Source organism: Myotis davidii, unplaced genomic scaffold, assembly GCF_000327345.1.
Source record: "Myotis davidii unplaced genomic scaffold, ASM32734v1 scaffold1395, whole genome shotgun sequence".
Taxonomy (NCBI): domain Eukaryota; kingdom Metazoa; phylum Chordata; class Mammalia; order Chiroptera; family Vespertilionidae; genus Myotis; species Myotis davidii.
In genome coordinates, this window is record NW_006288604.1 from 931,485 (window position 1) to 942,799 (window position 11,315).

Consider the following 11,315-nt stretch of genomic DNA (forward strand, 5'->3'; position numbering starts at 1 on the left):
GACCTTCATGGTCTGCAGGGCCAGCTCACTGAACCGCCGTGTCTGGTCTCCTGTCCTGTTGAGTCCATGAGCCGGGCACTCAGAACAGCGGGTCACACACCAGCGGGTTGAGAGGAAGGGACCGCCTCGCTGTTCGGCCCTCCGCCCTGGGCGCTGGCGCCACTGGTCCTGTCTGCAGTCCCTGCTGGGGAGGAGGCCCGCTCGGCGCTGCCCCGGCCAGGACGGTGTGGTGGGGCCCGGACCCTGCAGCTTCGGGCGTGGAGTCCAGGTTCAGGGTGCCTCCTCCTTCCCCTCATGTGGAGGGCCTTCCCCGAGGATGAGAGACCAGGGGGCGCGCTGCTGAAGCCGCGGAAATTAAGCCGCGTCGGAACTCGGATGGAGAGCAGACGGTGGCCACGCACCCTCAGGCAGTTACCGCCAACCGTGAGGGACCGTGGGCCTCCTGAGTGTGCGACATCGGCCACAGTGGCGTCTGGGTTGTGGACTGATTTTCCTTCTCGCTCTGCGGTGTGACCGCATCAGTGTCCGATTCTGATTCATTTCCTTTAGCTGCAGGACATGAGCAAACACATGACGTGTATGAATAAGCTTCAGTGTCTTCTATTAAACACTGGGCGCAGTGTACCCACTCAGCGCATTCACCCCAGAAAGCGGAGGGGCCGGACCCAGAAGCTCCTCTGTTGTTGCTTTGAACTGTTCCTGGGGGGATGTCAAATTTTCTTTTAAAAAACACCTGTTAGAGTGGAATTCTGAAGGAGTTTTGCTAAATTAATACCGGCTCTGTGACTGTTCACCATGTCCCCGCATTTATGAAAGAAACGTGTAAATTGTTTTACTCCCGAACAGCAGTGGCGCTTATTCCCCCTTGGCACTGACCGATGGAGCTGGGGGTGCCAGGGTCCCTGTGTCTGGGCAGCCCTGATGCTGCCATGCCTCCTGCTGGGACCGTTCTGAGGCACAACTTTGGCTCCAAAGGCACACGCCATGTGCACACACATACATACCATAGACTCTGGCTGAAGCGGCATCCTCAGGACCTGGGCCCAACGCACGCTGGCTCGGCCCGTCCTGGCTCTGGGTCCCCCACGCCCTCATCTGTGGCCGATCCTCCCCGCAGGTCCCGGGAACCTCGCCGAGCACTTCTAGGCGAGCCTGCCGTGGGTGCTGAGCCCAGTGTGCTGTGTGGTCCGTTGTTGGAGGACGGTCTACACGGCTGCAGGAGACACCCCGGCCCCCTGATGCCTGGAGCATGCTTACTAGGACACACTAGCAGCGGTTCTCAATCTTCCTAGTGCCACGACCCTTTAATACAGCGCCTCATGTTGTGGTGACCCCCAACCATTATTTTCGTTGCTACTTCATAACTCTAATTTTGCTCCTGTTATGAATTGTCATGTAAAAATCTGATATGCGGGATGTATTTTCATTGTTGGCGACCCACAGGTTGAGAACTGCTGCTAGAACATGCTTACACTCTGCAGTGGGCACCACGGGGAACTTGACAGTGCCAGGCGGTCCTGTGGTGCCCGCTGTGGGGGGTCTGCACAGCTCGCATGCATGCGGGGGGCAGGGCGTGCTCTTCATGGCACCGGCTGACGCTCTGGCCTTGGCCGCAGGCTCCATGGTTCCCTTCTCCATGCGCATCCTGCACGCGGAGCTGCAGCAGTACCTGGGGAACCCGCAGGAGTCACTGGACCGGCTGCACCGGGTGAAGGCTGTCTGCAGCCAGGTAGGCTCCCCGTCCCCGGTCCCTCCCCGGTGCCCACTGTCGCCCCTGCTGCCTCAGGAAGGCAGGCTTGGCCTGCTGGGACCCTGTGCTGTCTGCTCGCTGACATCATGGCAGGCAGGGGGCAGGCTTGGGGAGCTGGAGTCCTGAAGTCCTCGGTCTTCAGTGGCATTGTGGGGGAAGCAGGAGAGCTCTGTCGTAGAAGTCACCTGCGAGTTGTGCCCAGGCACCGGGGAAGCTCGGACGCGTACCAGGCCCCCAGCTCCTGCAGTGCCCTGAGTGCCTGGTGCTGCCAAACAGGTCCTGGGCAGCGTTAAGCAGTGGTCTGAGGTCTCAGCGCCCAGGCACATCGCCCTGACCCTGCCACCTGCACCCCTGACCCAGGACAGTCCGGCCAGAGTGCCCCCCGAATCGCCCGAATGGGAAGTAACATTGTGTGGCGATGAGATCGTTCCATTGGTGACGTTAGGAAGACCAGGGGGCCAGTGCTCCGTTCCCAGGCCGCCGCCTGCCTCCCAGCGCTGGTCCTCAGTTCTCGCAGGGCATGTGGCTCGAGGGAGCAGTGCACGCGGTTGGGGTGGAGCTCGTGTGCGGAGCTTAGACTAGACAGCACGCCAGCAGGAGCAGCAGCTTCCGGCTGTTAGAGAAATGAGGTTGTATCTCAGGGGCCTTCTCAGTCCCAGCTGCTCTGGGGGAACTGGTATGGGGTTCCTGGAGGGTGCAGCCCCACAGCCACAGGTGGGGGATGGTGATGTAACCCTAACTTGCAGGCGGCAGACCCACTGAAGGAAAGACACCACCGTGTGCTGGTGGAGTGGGGGCGGTTCAAGGTCATCTTGTCCTTTTACTTCCGAGTCTTCTGCTCTGCAGGTGGCCGCCACCTGGGTGCTGGGCAGCGAGCGGGACGGGGTGTGTGGGAAAGGTCCAGGGGGCAGGTGTGGCGGCCCAGGCCCAGGCCCGCCTGCGGGGCTTTGTTCTCTTTGACTGCAGATCCTGGCCCACCTGGAGCAAGGCCTGGCCGAGGACGGGAGCATGAGCAGCATCTCGCCCGAGAACAGGCAAGGTCCGTGCGGCTTCCCTCCTGCGCGCAGCCCGCTGGTCCTGTGGTCTCACCCCTTTTCCTTGTCCCTTAATCAGCCCTCCCCTCATCCCAGGGCAGCTCCTAGGGACCTTCGGCCTGGGACTCCGTGAAGAGAGGGGAGAAAGGGTCTGGACCCAGGGCAGGTGGGGCGTGAGGTGACAAAGCCCCCCCCGCCCCCCCCACCCTGTGGAGCGGGAGGAGGTAGGAAACAGGCCTGGGACCTGGGGAAGGCGGAGCCCAGTGCTGACCCCGTGGGGCGCCTCGCACGGGCCATGGGCAGCAGGCCTTCCCCCCCTTTCACGGTGAGGAGTTCTCGGGGTGCTGACGGTGGCCCTGTGGTCTGTCCCCCGAGGCGGAGCCCTGCCTCTGCTGCTGTCTCCCTTCCAGGGCGGCCTCCTCCCGGAGCCCAGAGCGCAGGCCTCGGGAGTGCGGGCCCCACCCCGGCGCCGCGTTCACTCACTGCCTTCTCTTGCAGCCTCCGTGCAGCTGTGGCGGTCCCGCCTGGGCCGGGTGACCTGCTCCATGGCCAACTGCCTGCTCCTGATGAAGGTGCGTGGGGCTGGGCGCACGCGGAGGGTCCGCACAGCAGGAACACACTCCACTTGTGCTGTGACTTCTGTGCGAGAAATTCCACAGAACGGAGCGTTTTCCTCGTCCCGAGTAATTGTTACACGTGGGTCTGGTGATTCAGTTTAAATCATGGTTCACACGTGTGCCCTCCTCGGTCCCCGTGCTCTCCTTGCGTTCCGCCCGGAGGTGGCTCTGTGCTCCTGTGGGAGAGGGCCTTCTCGACCAGGGGTGATGGGCTGGGTGCCAGGACACTGCGCCCGGTCCAGGGGACAGTTTACCAACCACAGGGCACGGCCAGGCTGCACCTGGGATGGGGGGGCCTTGTCTCCTCCAGTCCCCTCCTCGGGCAGGCCCTGCAGCTCACAGCCTGTCCTGGGGCCTCTCCCTGTGTGGGGACCTGCAGCCCCTTCCCCATCCCCCTCCCATCCCCGCCCGGCTCAAACCTGCCCCAGGGTGACCTGCTCTGGGGCTGAGGAAGCTGCTGCAGGAACCCATCAGCCACAAGGTAGCAGCCTCGCTGTCCACGGCTGGGCCCCGATGAGTGGTGGGGGCTCCCCCACGGCCCCCAAGGTCATTCCGAGCTGCAGTGCAGGCAGTTTACGGAGTGGAGGAGCGTGACCGCGGTGCTCCATGCCTGCGGGCCGCCGCGATGTAGCTGTGGACCCTCCATGTGGGCGCGGGGAGGACTGGGAGCAGGGGTAAGTTCAGAGCCACAGCCGCTCATCCGCTGTCACAGAGGAGTGGCCGGGACCGCTGGAGGAGCCAGCCCCAGCGTGGTGGTGAGGACGGGTGGGGGTGGGGGTGAGGAGCACTGTCGCTCACAGCTGTTTCCCTTCAGGCTCACGTGTCCTCAGAGGCCGCAGCCGGCCTTGCTGGTTCTGTCCCTGTCCCGTCACACCTCAGCCGCACCTGCCCTGGGCTGTGTGGGCAGGTGGCCCCGAGCCCACAGCCTCCGCAGTGACCAGCTGCTCCCCGAGGCTGCGTCCTGCCCCTCTGCCTTCCACAGGCCACTCCCCACCCCTGCCCCGTCAGCAGCTCTGACCCGGCTGCCCCTGCCCTGCGGCCCTGTCAGCTCCGCGGGAAGTCCCAGCGCAGAGAAACCAGCGCAGCCCTGAGGTCACAGGCAGACGCTGCGCTCACCGTGGGCCAAACCCACAGGAGGGAGGCACTGTTCCCAGACTCGAGGCTTTTCTGCATTTTCAGACACGAACAGAAAATTATGGGACGAAACGCGTTTCTTTGTTGTATCGTCGTAATACCTCGGCACAGACGTGCCTCCTGCCCGCCCGCAGGTGGGGTGTGGGCGGTGTCGGGGTTCAGAATGCTGTCGGGGAAGAGGGACTGGAACTGCAGCTTAGCCTTTCCTTCGGGCTTACAGAGGGACCCTTGTTGCCCTCAGGGCCGCTCAGGCTCGTGCTTTGAGTCCCTCTGGTGGCCGTGCCGGCAGCGCAGGCCGGGGTCTGCCGCGTGGTGTCACATGAACTGAGTGATGTGTGTGGGCTAACAGGTTATGTCCTCAGCACTTAATGATTTTGAATAACCGAATTCATATTTCTATGACCGAATAAATATTAATCCAACGTTTCAACAATGAGAAATGTATTCGTGTGCTCCCGCCCAAGTGTCTGCACACGCCCTCCCGCACAGCCATGTGGCACGGGGCTGGGAGAGTCCTCCTCTCACTTTATTTTATTTATTATCATCTTATCCTCACCTGAGGGTATGTTTGTTGGTTTGAGGGAGAGAAACATCAGTGGGAGAGAGGAATCGATCGGTTGCCCCCAGGGGTGGAACCCACAGCCTGTTGGTGCTCAGGACGACACTCCCACCTACTGAGCCACCGGCCAGGGCTCGCCTCACTGTGTTGGTTGATCCTCATTTGGAGGTATTTCTCCACTGCTTTAGGTCAGTGGTTCTCAGCCTCGGCTGCACATGAGAATCACCTGGGAATCTTGTTAAAATCCTGATTTCTGGGCTTCGCCCTCCGGAAATTCTGTTTCTTTGTTACTCATGTTGTGGCCCCACCCCATCACAAAGAAACAGAATTTCCGGAGGATGAGGCCCAGAAATCAGGATTTTAACAAGATTCCGAGGTGATTGTAATGTGCAGCCAAGGTGGAGAACCACTGCTTTAGAGGGAGGGAGGGAGAGAGAAAGATACCTCAGTGTGCGAGAGGCACATTAATTGGTTGCCTCCGGACCAGGACGGGGAATGAACCTGCAACCCAGGTACATGCTTAATGAGGAATCTCACCTGGGAGCTTCTGTGTGCAGGCCAATGCTCTAACCACTGAGCACCAGCCAGGGCTCACCTCTTTAAATGTCACTGCCTCCCCTTAGGTTCACAGAGGCCTGCAGGCGGGCAAGGCGGGCGCCCTGGGTGGGCGGGGGTTCCTGTTGGGCCTCCTGCTTCCTACCAGGCATGTGTCCCCGTGTCTTCCACACGGGGTCCACGGGGCCTTGGGCAGAGCCCAGTCCTCACCTGACAGCCACTGCTCCCCACAGGACTACGTGCTGGCCGTGGACGCCTACCGCTCCGTCATCCAGTTCCACCCCGAGCAGGAGCCGCAGCTGCTCAGTGGCATCGGCCGCATCTTCCTTCAGGTGGGCACTGCCCGCGAAGGCATGTGGGGAAGGCCAGGGTCACTGACCATCCCCAGGGACTCTGGCAGCTAAGGCAGAACCGAGAAGTTAGCTCGTGGGACAAAGAACTCGAGGGCCCAGGCGCACGGGGAGTGAGTGTCTGTCATTTCACTGGTCACAGACAACCAGAAAGGTCGATGGGGCTGCCACAGTTCACACTGTCCCTGTTATACTTTTAATTTTAGTCTTTAATTTTATTTTTATTCTGTGTAACTTTGCTATGCCAAGATTCTTTCAGAAAGTGTAGACTGCAGACCGTACATCTAGCGTGGCCCGTGTGTTAGGTTCGACTCGGCCGCAGGGAGTCCACCCACTGCATCCCACCGTCTCTGGCAGCTTTAGCAGGAAGTGGTACTTAGCGAGTGGTTAGAGTCCCCCGGCTCGACACGAGTGTCTTCATGACGTGGCGCCGGGCGCTGAGCTGTGCGTGGCTGCAGACTTGCCACCTGAACTGACTGGTGGCTCTGTCAGAGCAGATTGGAGACATAAAAACGGCCGAGAAGTATTTTCAGGACGTGGAGAAAGTGACACAGAAGCTCGACGAGCCGCAGGGGAAGATGATGGTGCTGATGAACAGGTACGGAGTTCACACAGTGTTTCCCGCAGCTCCCTCAGGACACGGCCCCGTCCAGGTCTCAGAACCGGAACAAGTCACAGCCCCAGGAGTGGACGGGTTTTCTTGAATCACCGTCATTCTTTTAGCCGCAAGAATTGACTTTAAGCATTTTTCTTTGTTTTTCAGAGTATTCACATTGCCCCCATTTTTCACGTAAATTAGCGTCTGTATGTACTCCCCCCAGCGCCCGCCACTGTGTCCCGGGGAGGCTCTTAAGGGCCAACACCCATAGCACCAGCTGTATCCCGGGGTGGCTCTTAAGGGCCAACACCCATAGCACCGTGAGGCCGGTGATGCTCCCTCGGGAGCAGAGAGAAGCTGAGGCAGGAAGTGTAGGCGCAGAGCCATGTCGGGATTAAGAACGGTTAGACCGCTTTTTATTTTTAAATATAGTTTTTATTGATTTTTCACAGAGAGGTAGGGAGAGAGAGAGTTAGAAACATCGATGAGAGAGACATCGGTCAGCCACCTCCTGCACATCCCACTGGGGATGTGCCCGCAACCCCAGTAAATGCTCTTGACCAGAATTGAACTTGGGACCCTTCAGTTCACAGGCCGACCGCTGTCCGGCTCGAGGTCGCGCGAGGGGAACATCGCCCGGGCCTCTGCCTGGGAGGCTGACGCTTTACTGTCGCTTCTGTCGCAGAGCTTTCCTTCACCTCGGCCAGAACAACTTCGCAGAAGCCCACAGGTTCTTCACAGAGATCTTGAGGATTGACCCCACAAATGCAGTGGTAAGACGCTTCGGCAGATGTGGGCTCACACCTGGGGCCCCTGTCCGGCCCTCTGGCCTGGGCAGTGTCCATGGGAGGTGGGGACCCCGGCCCTGCACGCCCCAGTTTGCCCCAGGCACATCCCCAGTCCTGACGCCCGTCCTCTGAGGGGGTGGGGGTCCCGGCCGCACGCCTGGGCACAGCAGTCTGACGCCCGTCCTCCAGGCCAACAACAACGCGGCCGTGTGCCTGCTGTACCTGGGCCGGCTCAAGGACTCGCTGCGGCAGCTGGAGGCGCTGGTGCAGCAGGAGCCCGGGCACTGCCTGCACGAGAGCGTGCTCTTCAACCTGACCACCATGTACGAGCTCGAGTCCTCCCGCAGCGCGCAGAAGAAGCAGGCGCTGCTCGAGGCGGTCGCCGGCCGCGAGGGCGACAGCTTCAACACGCAGTGCCTCAAGCTGGCCTAGCCCCACACGCCGAGGCTCTGGCTCCTGGGAACTGCGCACGGGAGCCACCGGGCGGGGCTGGCGGTCCCGTGAGGCCTCGCTAACCCTCCCGACTGGGGTGTCGGGGCCTCGTGCTGCTGACTCCTGGAGGCGGGGCTACTTGGTTTGTCAGTTCTGAACGTCCTCAGAGGAGAGTGGGAAGATGGACTATAAACTGTTCCCATACGCCTGGGCGTCGGGGCATTTGTAACTGTGCAGGGGACACCACGGGACAACACCCTTCCTCCCAGCCCAGAGGGACCCATCGTCTCGCCATCGGCGCTTTCCAGCCCAGGCATGAAAGGAGACAGCTGCTTACTTATTTCTAAAGTTTATTGATGAGAGACACCCACTGGCTGGTCCACTTATTTATGAGCTCGTTGGCGGAGTCTTGTTTGAACCCACATCCTTCATGTATTGGGATGGTGCTCTAACCAGCTGAGCTACTGGCCAGGCAAGGCAGCTGCTTTGTTTTAAACAAGAAAGTGGCGTGAGTCCCCCTAACATGAGGGCTGCCCCCCACGCCCCCGGCAGTGGGAGAAGAGTCCTGTCACCTGCTTACACCTGTGCACAGGCGGCGTGGTCTTGACGGCAATCTGCAGCAAGTCTCGCATCAGGTCCCAACGGGGCGGCCCGGCAGGGACACGGCACACGCGGCTCGAGTGCAGCGCGGGTGCCGGCACACGGCTATGGGAGTGGAGACGAGGCTGCCCACAGTGGCTTCTACGTAAAAATTAGATCAGGCTACAGCTCCTTCCACTAAAATGGACTCTGATCAGACAACCTCCCGGAGGGACAGAAAAGTGAGGAGGACACGGTAGGTTTCCTGCCGCTGTCACGCCAGGACCGTCGGGGCCGGTGTGTGCTGGCTCAGGGCACCCTATGCCCTCTGCGCCAAGAACGCCAGGTACTGCCCCCGCGCCTCCAAGTGGTCCGCTGGCCGGTTGTGCGCCGTCCACACCGGTTCTCCCACGAACAGCCTCATGGCCTTCACATAGTTCTAAGAACAGCACACGGCCCTGTGAGACCGGCCGTCGAGGCCTTAACTCCCACGTCTGTCTGTCAGTCACATCCCACCCTCCCGCCTCCGAGCCACACGGTCCCACCTGCTCGTCCAGCGTGAAGCGGTGGTAGATCCCCGCGGGGAGGGTGATCATGTCTCCCTTCTCCATGGCGATGCGGATCCACCTGTCCTCCGTGTCCCTCACGTCGAAGTACCCGCTGCCGTCCAAGACATAGCGGATCTCCTCGTCCAGGTGCAGGTGCTCCGTGTAGAACATTTTGATCTAGGCCACGAGGGACACGGTGAGTCGCCTGCAGACCAGCCTCAGTGACAGAGCTAAGTGGGCAGAACTCTCCCAGGAAAGTCGGGGCATTACAGCAAGTGTAGGGGGAGCTGGGGTGTTATGAGTCCTCCCGGCCAGCCAGCACCTAAAGGGTTCACACCGACAGCACCACCCGTGCCAGGCAGAGCTCCAACAGTTCCCGTGTGCAGTGCCTGGTGCTCTCTGGTCCCCACTGACAGACAGGACCTGTGGCAGAGGCGAGGTCGCTGGCCCACGACAGCCTGCGGGTGCAGAGCCGACACTCCCAGATACCCTGGCTCCTGCTCATAACCCACCCCACACGGCAGTCACACGATGATACAGTCACATGATCACATGTAGTCATGCTAGTCACATCACAGGGTCACACGTGCAATTACATGATTATAGGCACAGTCATGCTCACTGGAAGGACAAAAGCCACATGAAAATGTGTTGAAGGTAGTCACCTTCTTAAAGAATTTCTATTTCAAATCTACTTTTCTCTTCCCCCTAATATCTTATTAATAAAAAATTCAAATATGCATGACTCTGATATAAAATCCAAATGGAAACAGTAAAAGAAAAAGTCTAAAAATAATAAAAATTTAAAAACTGCTGGCCGCGAGTCTAACGACTCCCTCTCCAAACCGTCCGGAGCTCCTGACCTTCTCCTCGTAGTCGGGCAGCTTCTCTTTACTGATGGTGATGACGTCCATCCAGGAGTAGTTTCTCTCCTTCCGGATCTTCTCCAGCTCTGGGTCGTTCTCGTACTTGTCAGCATCCAACTAAAGGAGTGAACCAAGGAAAGGCGGCCCCGTGTGCAGGAGGCACAGCTTGTCTGGGCCTCCCATGTGCTTGTCTCCAGACAGATCACCAGGCCCCTCTGTTCCCGCCTCTGCGAGTGATTCTCCCCAACAGCTGTATTAATTCCTGCTCCCCAAGTCCTTCCTGGGGTTCCTCTTCACCCCTCGGGTCCCGGTGCCAGGGGCTTTGGTGGAACGCACATGGCCTCAGGTCTGTCCACACACCTCTCTGTCCCCATGCGGGTCCTCTGCCAGCCTCCTCTCCGAAGCCCAACTGAGCTCCCGTGGCCAGTCCGTTTCCCTGGTCAGAATGCCTGCCGCCCGGCCCTGGCAGTCCACTCAAGTCCAAGCACCAGGCTGCTGCCCCCGACCGGGCTTCTGCCGTCGACCCAGTGCCTTTTCTCGGTTCCTACCCCCTGCCAGCCCGTGTGCTCAGTGGTTGAGCATCAACCTCTGAACCAGGAGGGCACAGGCCCGGGTTTGGGGTTCGATTCCATTGGGGGGGTGCAGGAGGCAGCCGATCAATGATTCTCATCATTGATGTTTCTGTCTCTCCCTCTCTGAAATCGATTTTTAAAAAAGAAGAAAACTACATTGTTAACCAAAGAGGAGTATTTGCTACTCTTCAATTCTTGATGCTTCACCTGGCAGCCCTGGCACCTGACCGCCTCCCCCGCCCACCTGGCACCCTCTGTTCTTTAGGGTCCGATTTTAATGTCGCTCCCCAGGGAGGGAGCCCGATTATGTCTGAACTAACTGAAGCCATGGGCAGTGCGCTGGCCTTGCCCTGTAATGAAACACCCGGTACATGAGACCTGGTAACTAGCCATCACACGTTCATTTCTACAAAGATGGCCCCAGGTCAGCAGATCCGCCTGTGATGTGCACAAGTCTAACCTCACACTGCGAGCTCTAGGCTCCGCCGCGGGACCACGAGCAGACTGCACGCCTGCTCTCTGTTCCCCGACCAAGAACGGGTGCTGGTAGGAACACACGACACACACGGGGCACTGGGAGCACCCAGCAAACGGCACTGAGTTCGGGACCTTGGGACCCGCCGTCCGGGGAGAAGTGGGGGTAACCCTTTAGCTCATCCCCTGCGCACATCTGCAGGTTGACAGTCTCTGCTTCCTCTTAAATGCCGAGCAGGGACCACGTCACGGGCCCTCAGAATGCTTCAGGCTGTGGATGCATTAACCCTTCCATTGCTCTGCAGTGTCACACCTCAGCCCAGGAAAGAAACCCGTGTAAAAATTAACACACAAAAGACAGTTTGAATTCCAGAATGCGGACCTCACAGCCATGGGGCAGCCGGGGCCCATACTCCTCCCCGCTGACCCCTAGCCCTGCCTGCGCGGGGCCACCAGCCC

The 11,315-nt window shown here is 59.8% G+C and overlaps 2 protein-coding genes across 2 annotated transcripts in view; one reads left to right on the plus strand and one right to left on the minus strand.

Annotated features, from left to right (window-relative positions):
* The window catches only part of TRAPPC12 (trafficking protein particle complex 12), a 17,393-nt gene extending 9,206 nt beyond the window's left edge, over window positions 1-8,187 (plus strand). Inside the window, 7 exon segments of the mRNA XM_006760374.2 lie at window positions 1,617-1,729; window positions 2,717-2,789; window positions 3,283-3,356; window positions 5,883-5,981; window positions 6,497-6,597; window positions 7,283-7,370; window positions 7,575-8,187. Coding sequence (XP_006760437.1) covers window positions 1,617-1,729; window positions 2,717-2,789; window positions 3,283-3,356; window positions 5,883-5,981; window positions 6,497-6,597; window positions 7,283-7,370; window positions 7,575-7,817 — 791 coding nt within the window. The 3' untranslated portion in view covers window positions 7,818-8,187.
* Window positions 8,151-10,401, minus strand: ADI1 (acireductone dioxygenase 1). Its single transcript, XM_015561797.1, has 3 exons — window positions 9,808-10,401; window positions 8,942-9,121; window positions 8,151-8,835 (listed from the first exon to the last, which is right to left on the minus strand). The coding sequence occupies exons 1-3, from the start codon at window positions 9,856-9,858 to the stop codon at window positions 8,716-8,718; spliced, it is 351 nt and encodes a 116-aa protein (XP_015417283.1). The 5' UTR covers window positions 9,859-10,401; the 3' UTR covers window positions 8,151-8,715.
* Between the last annotated feature and the right edge of the window lie 914 nt (window positions 10,402-11,315).

Bases quoted from the DNA above. Each gene is read 5' to 3' on its own strand.
- ADI1 (XM_015561797.1), bottom strand. From the start codon at position 9,858: ATGGACGTCATCACCATCAGTAAAGAGAAGCTGCCCGACTACGAGGAG. The intron at 9,122-9,807 runs GTCAGGAGCTCC...CTCGTGGCCTAG, and splicing joins TGCCCGACTACGAGGAGAAG to ATCAAAATGTTCTACACGGA. The intron at 8,836-8,941 runs GTGGGACCGTGT...TGCTGTTCTTAG, and splicing joins GCTTCACGCTGGACGAGCAG to AACTATGTGAAGGCCATGAG.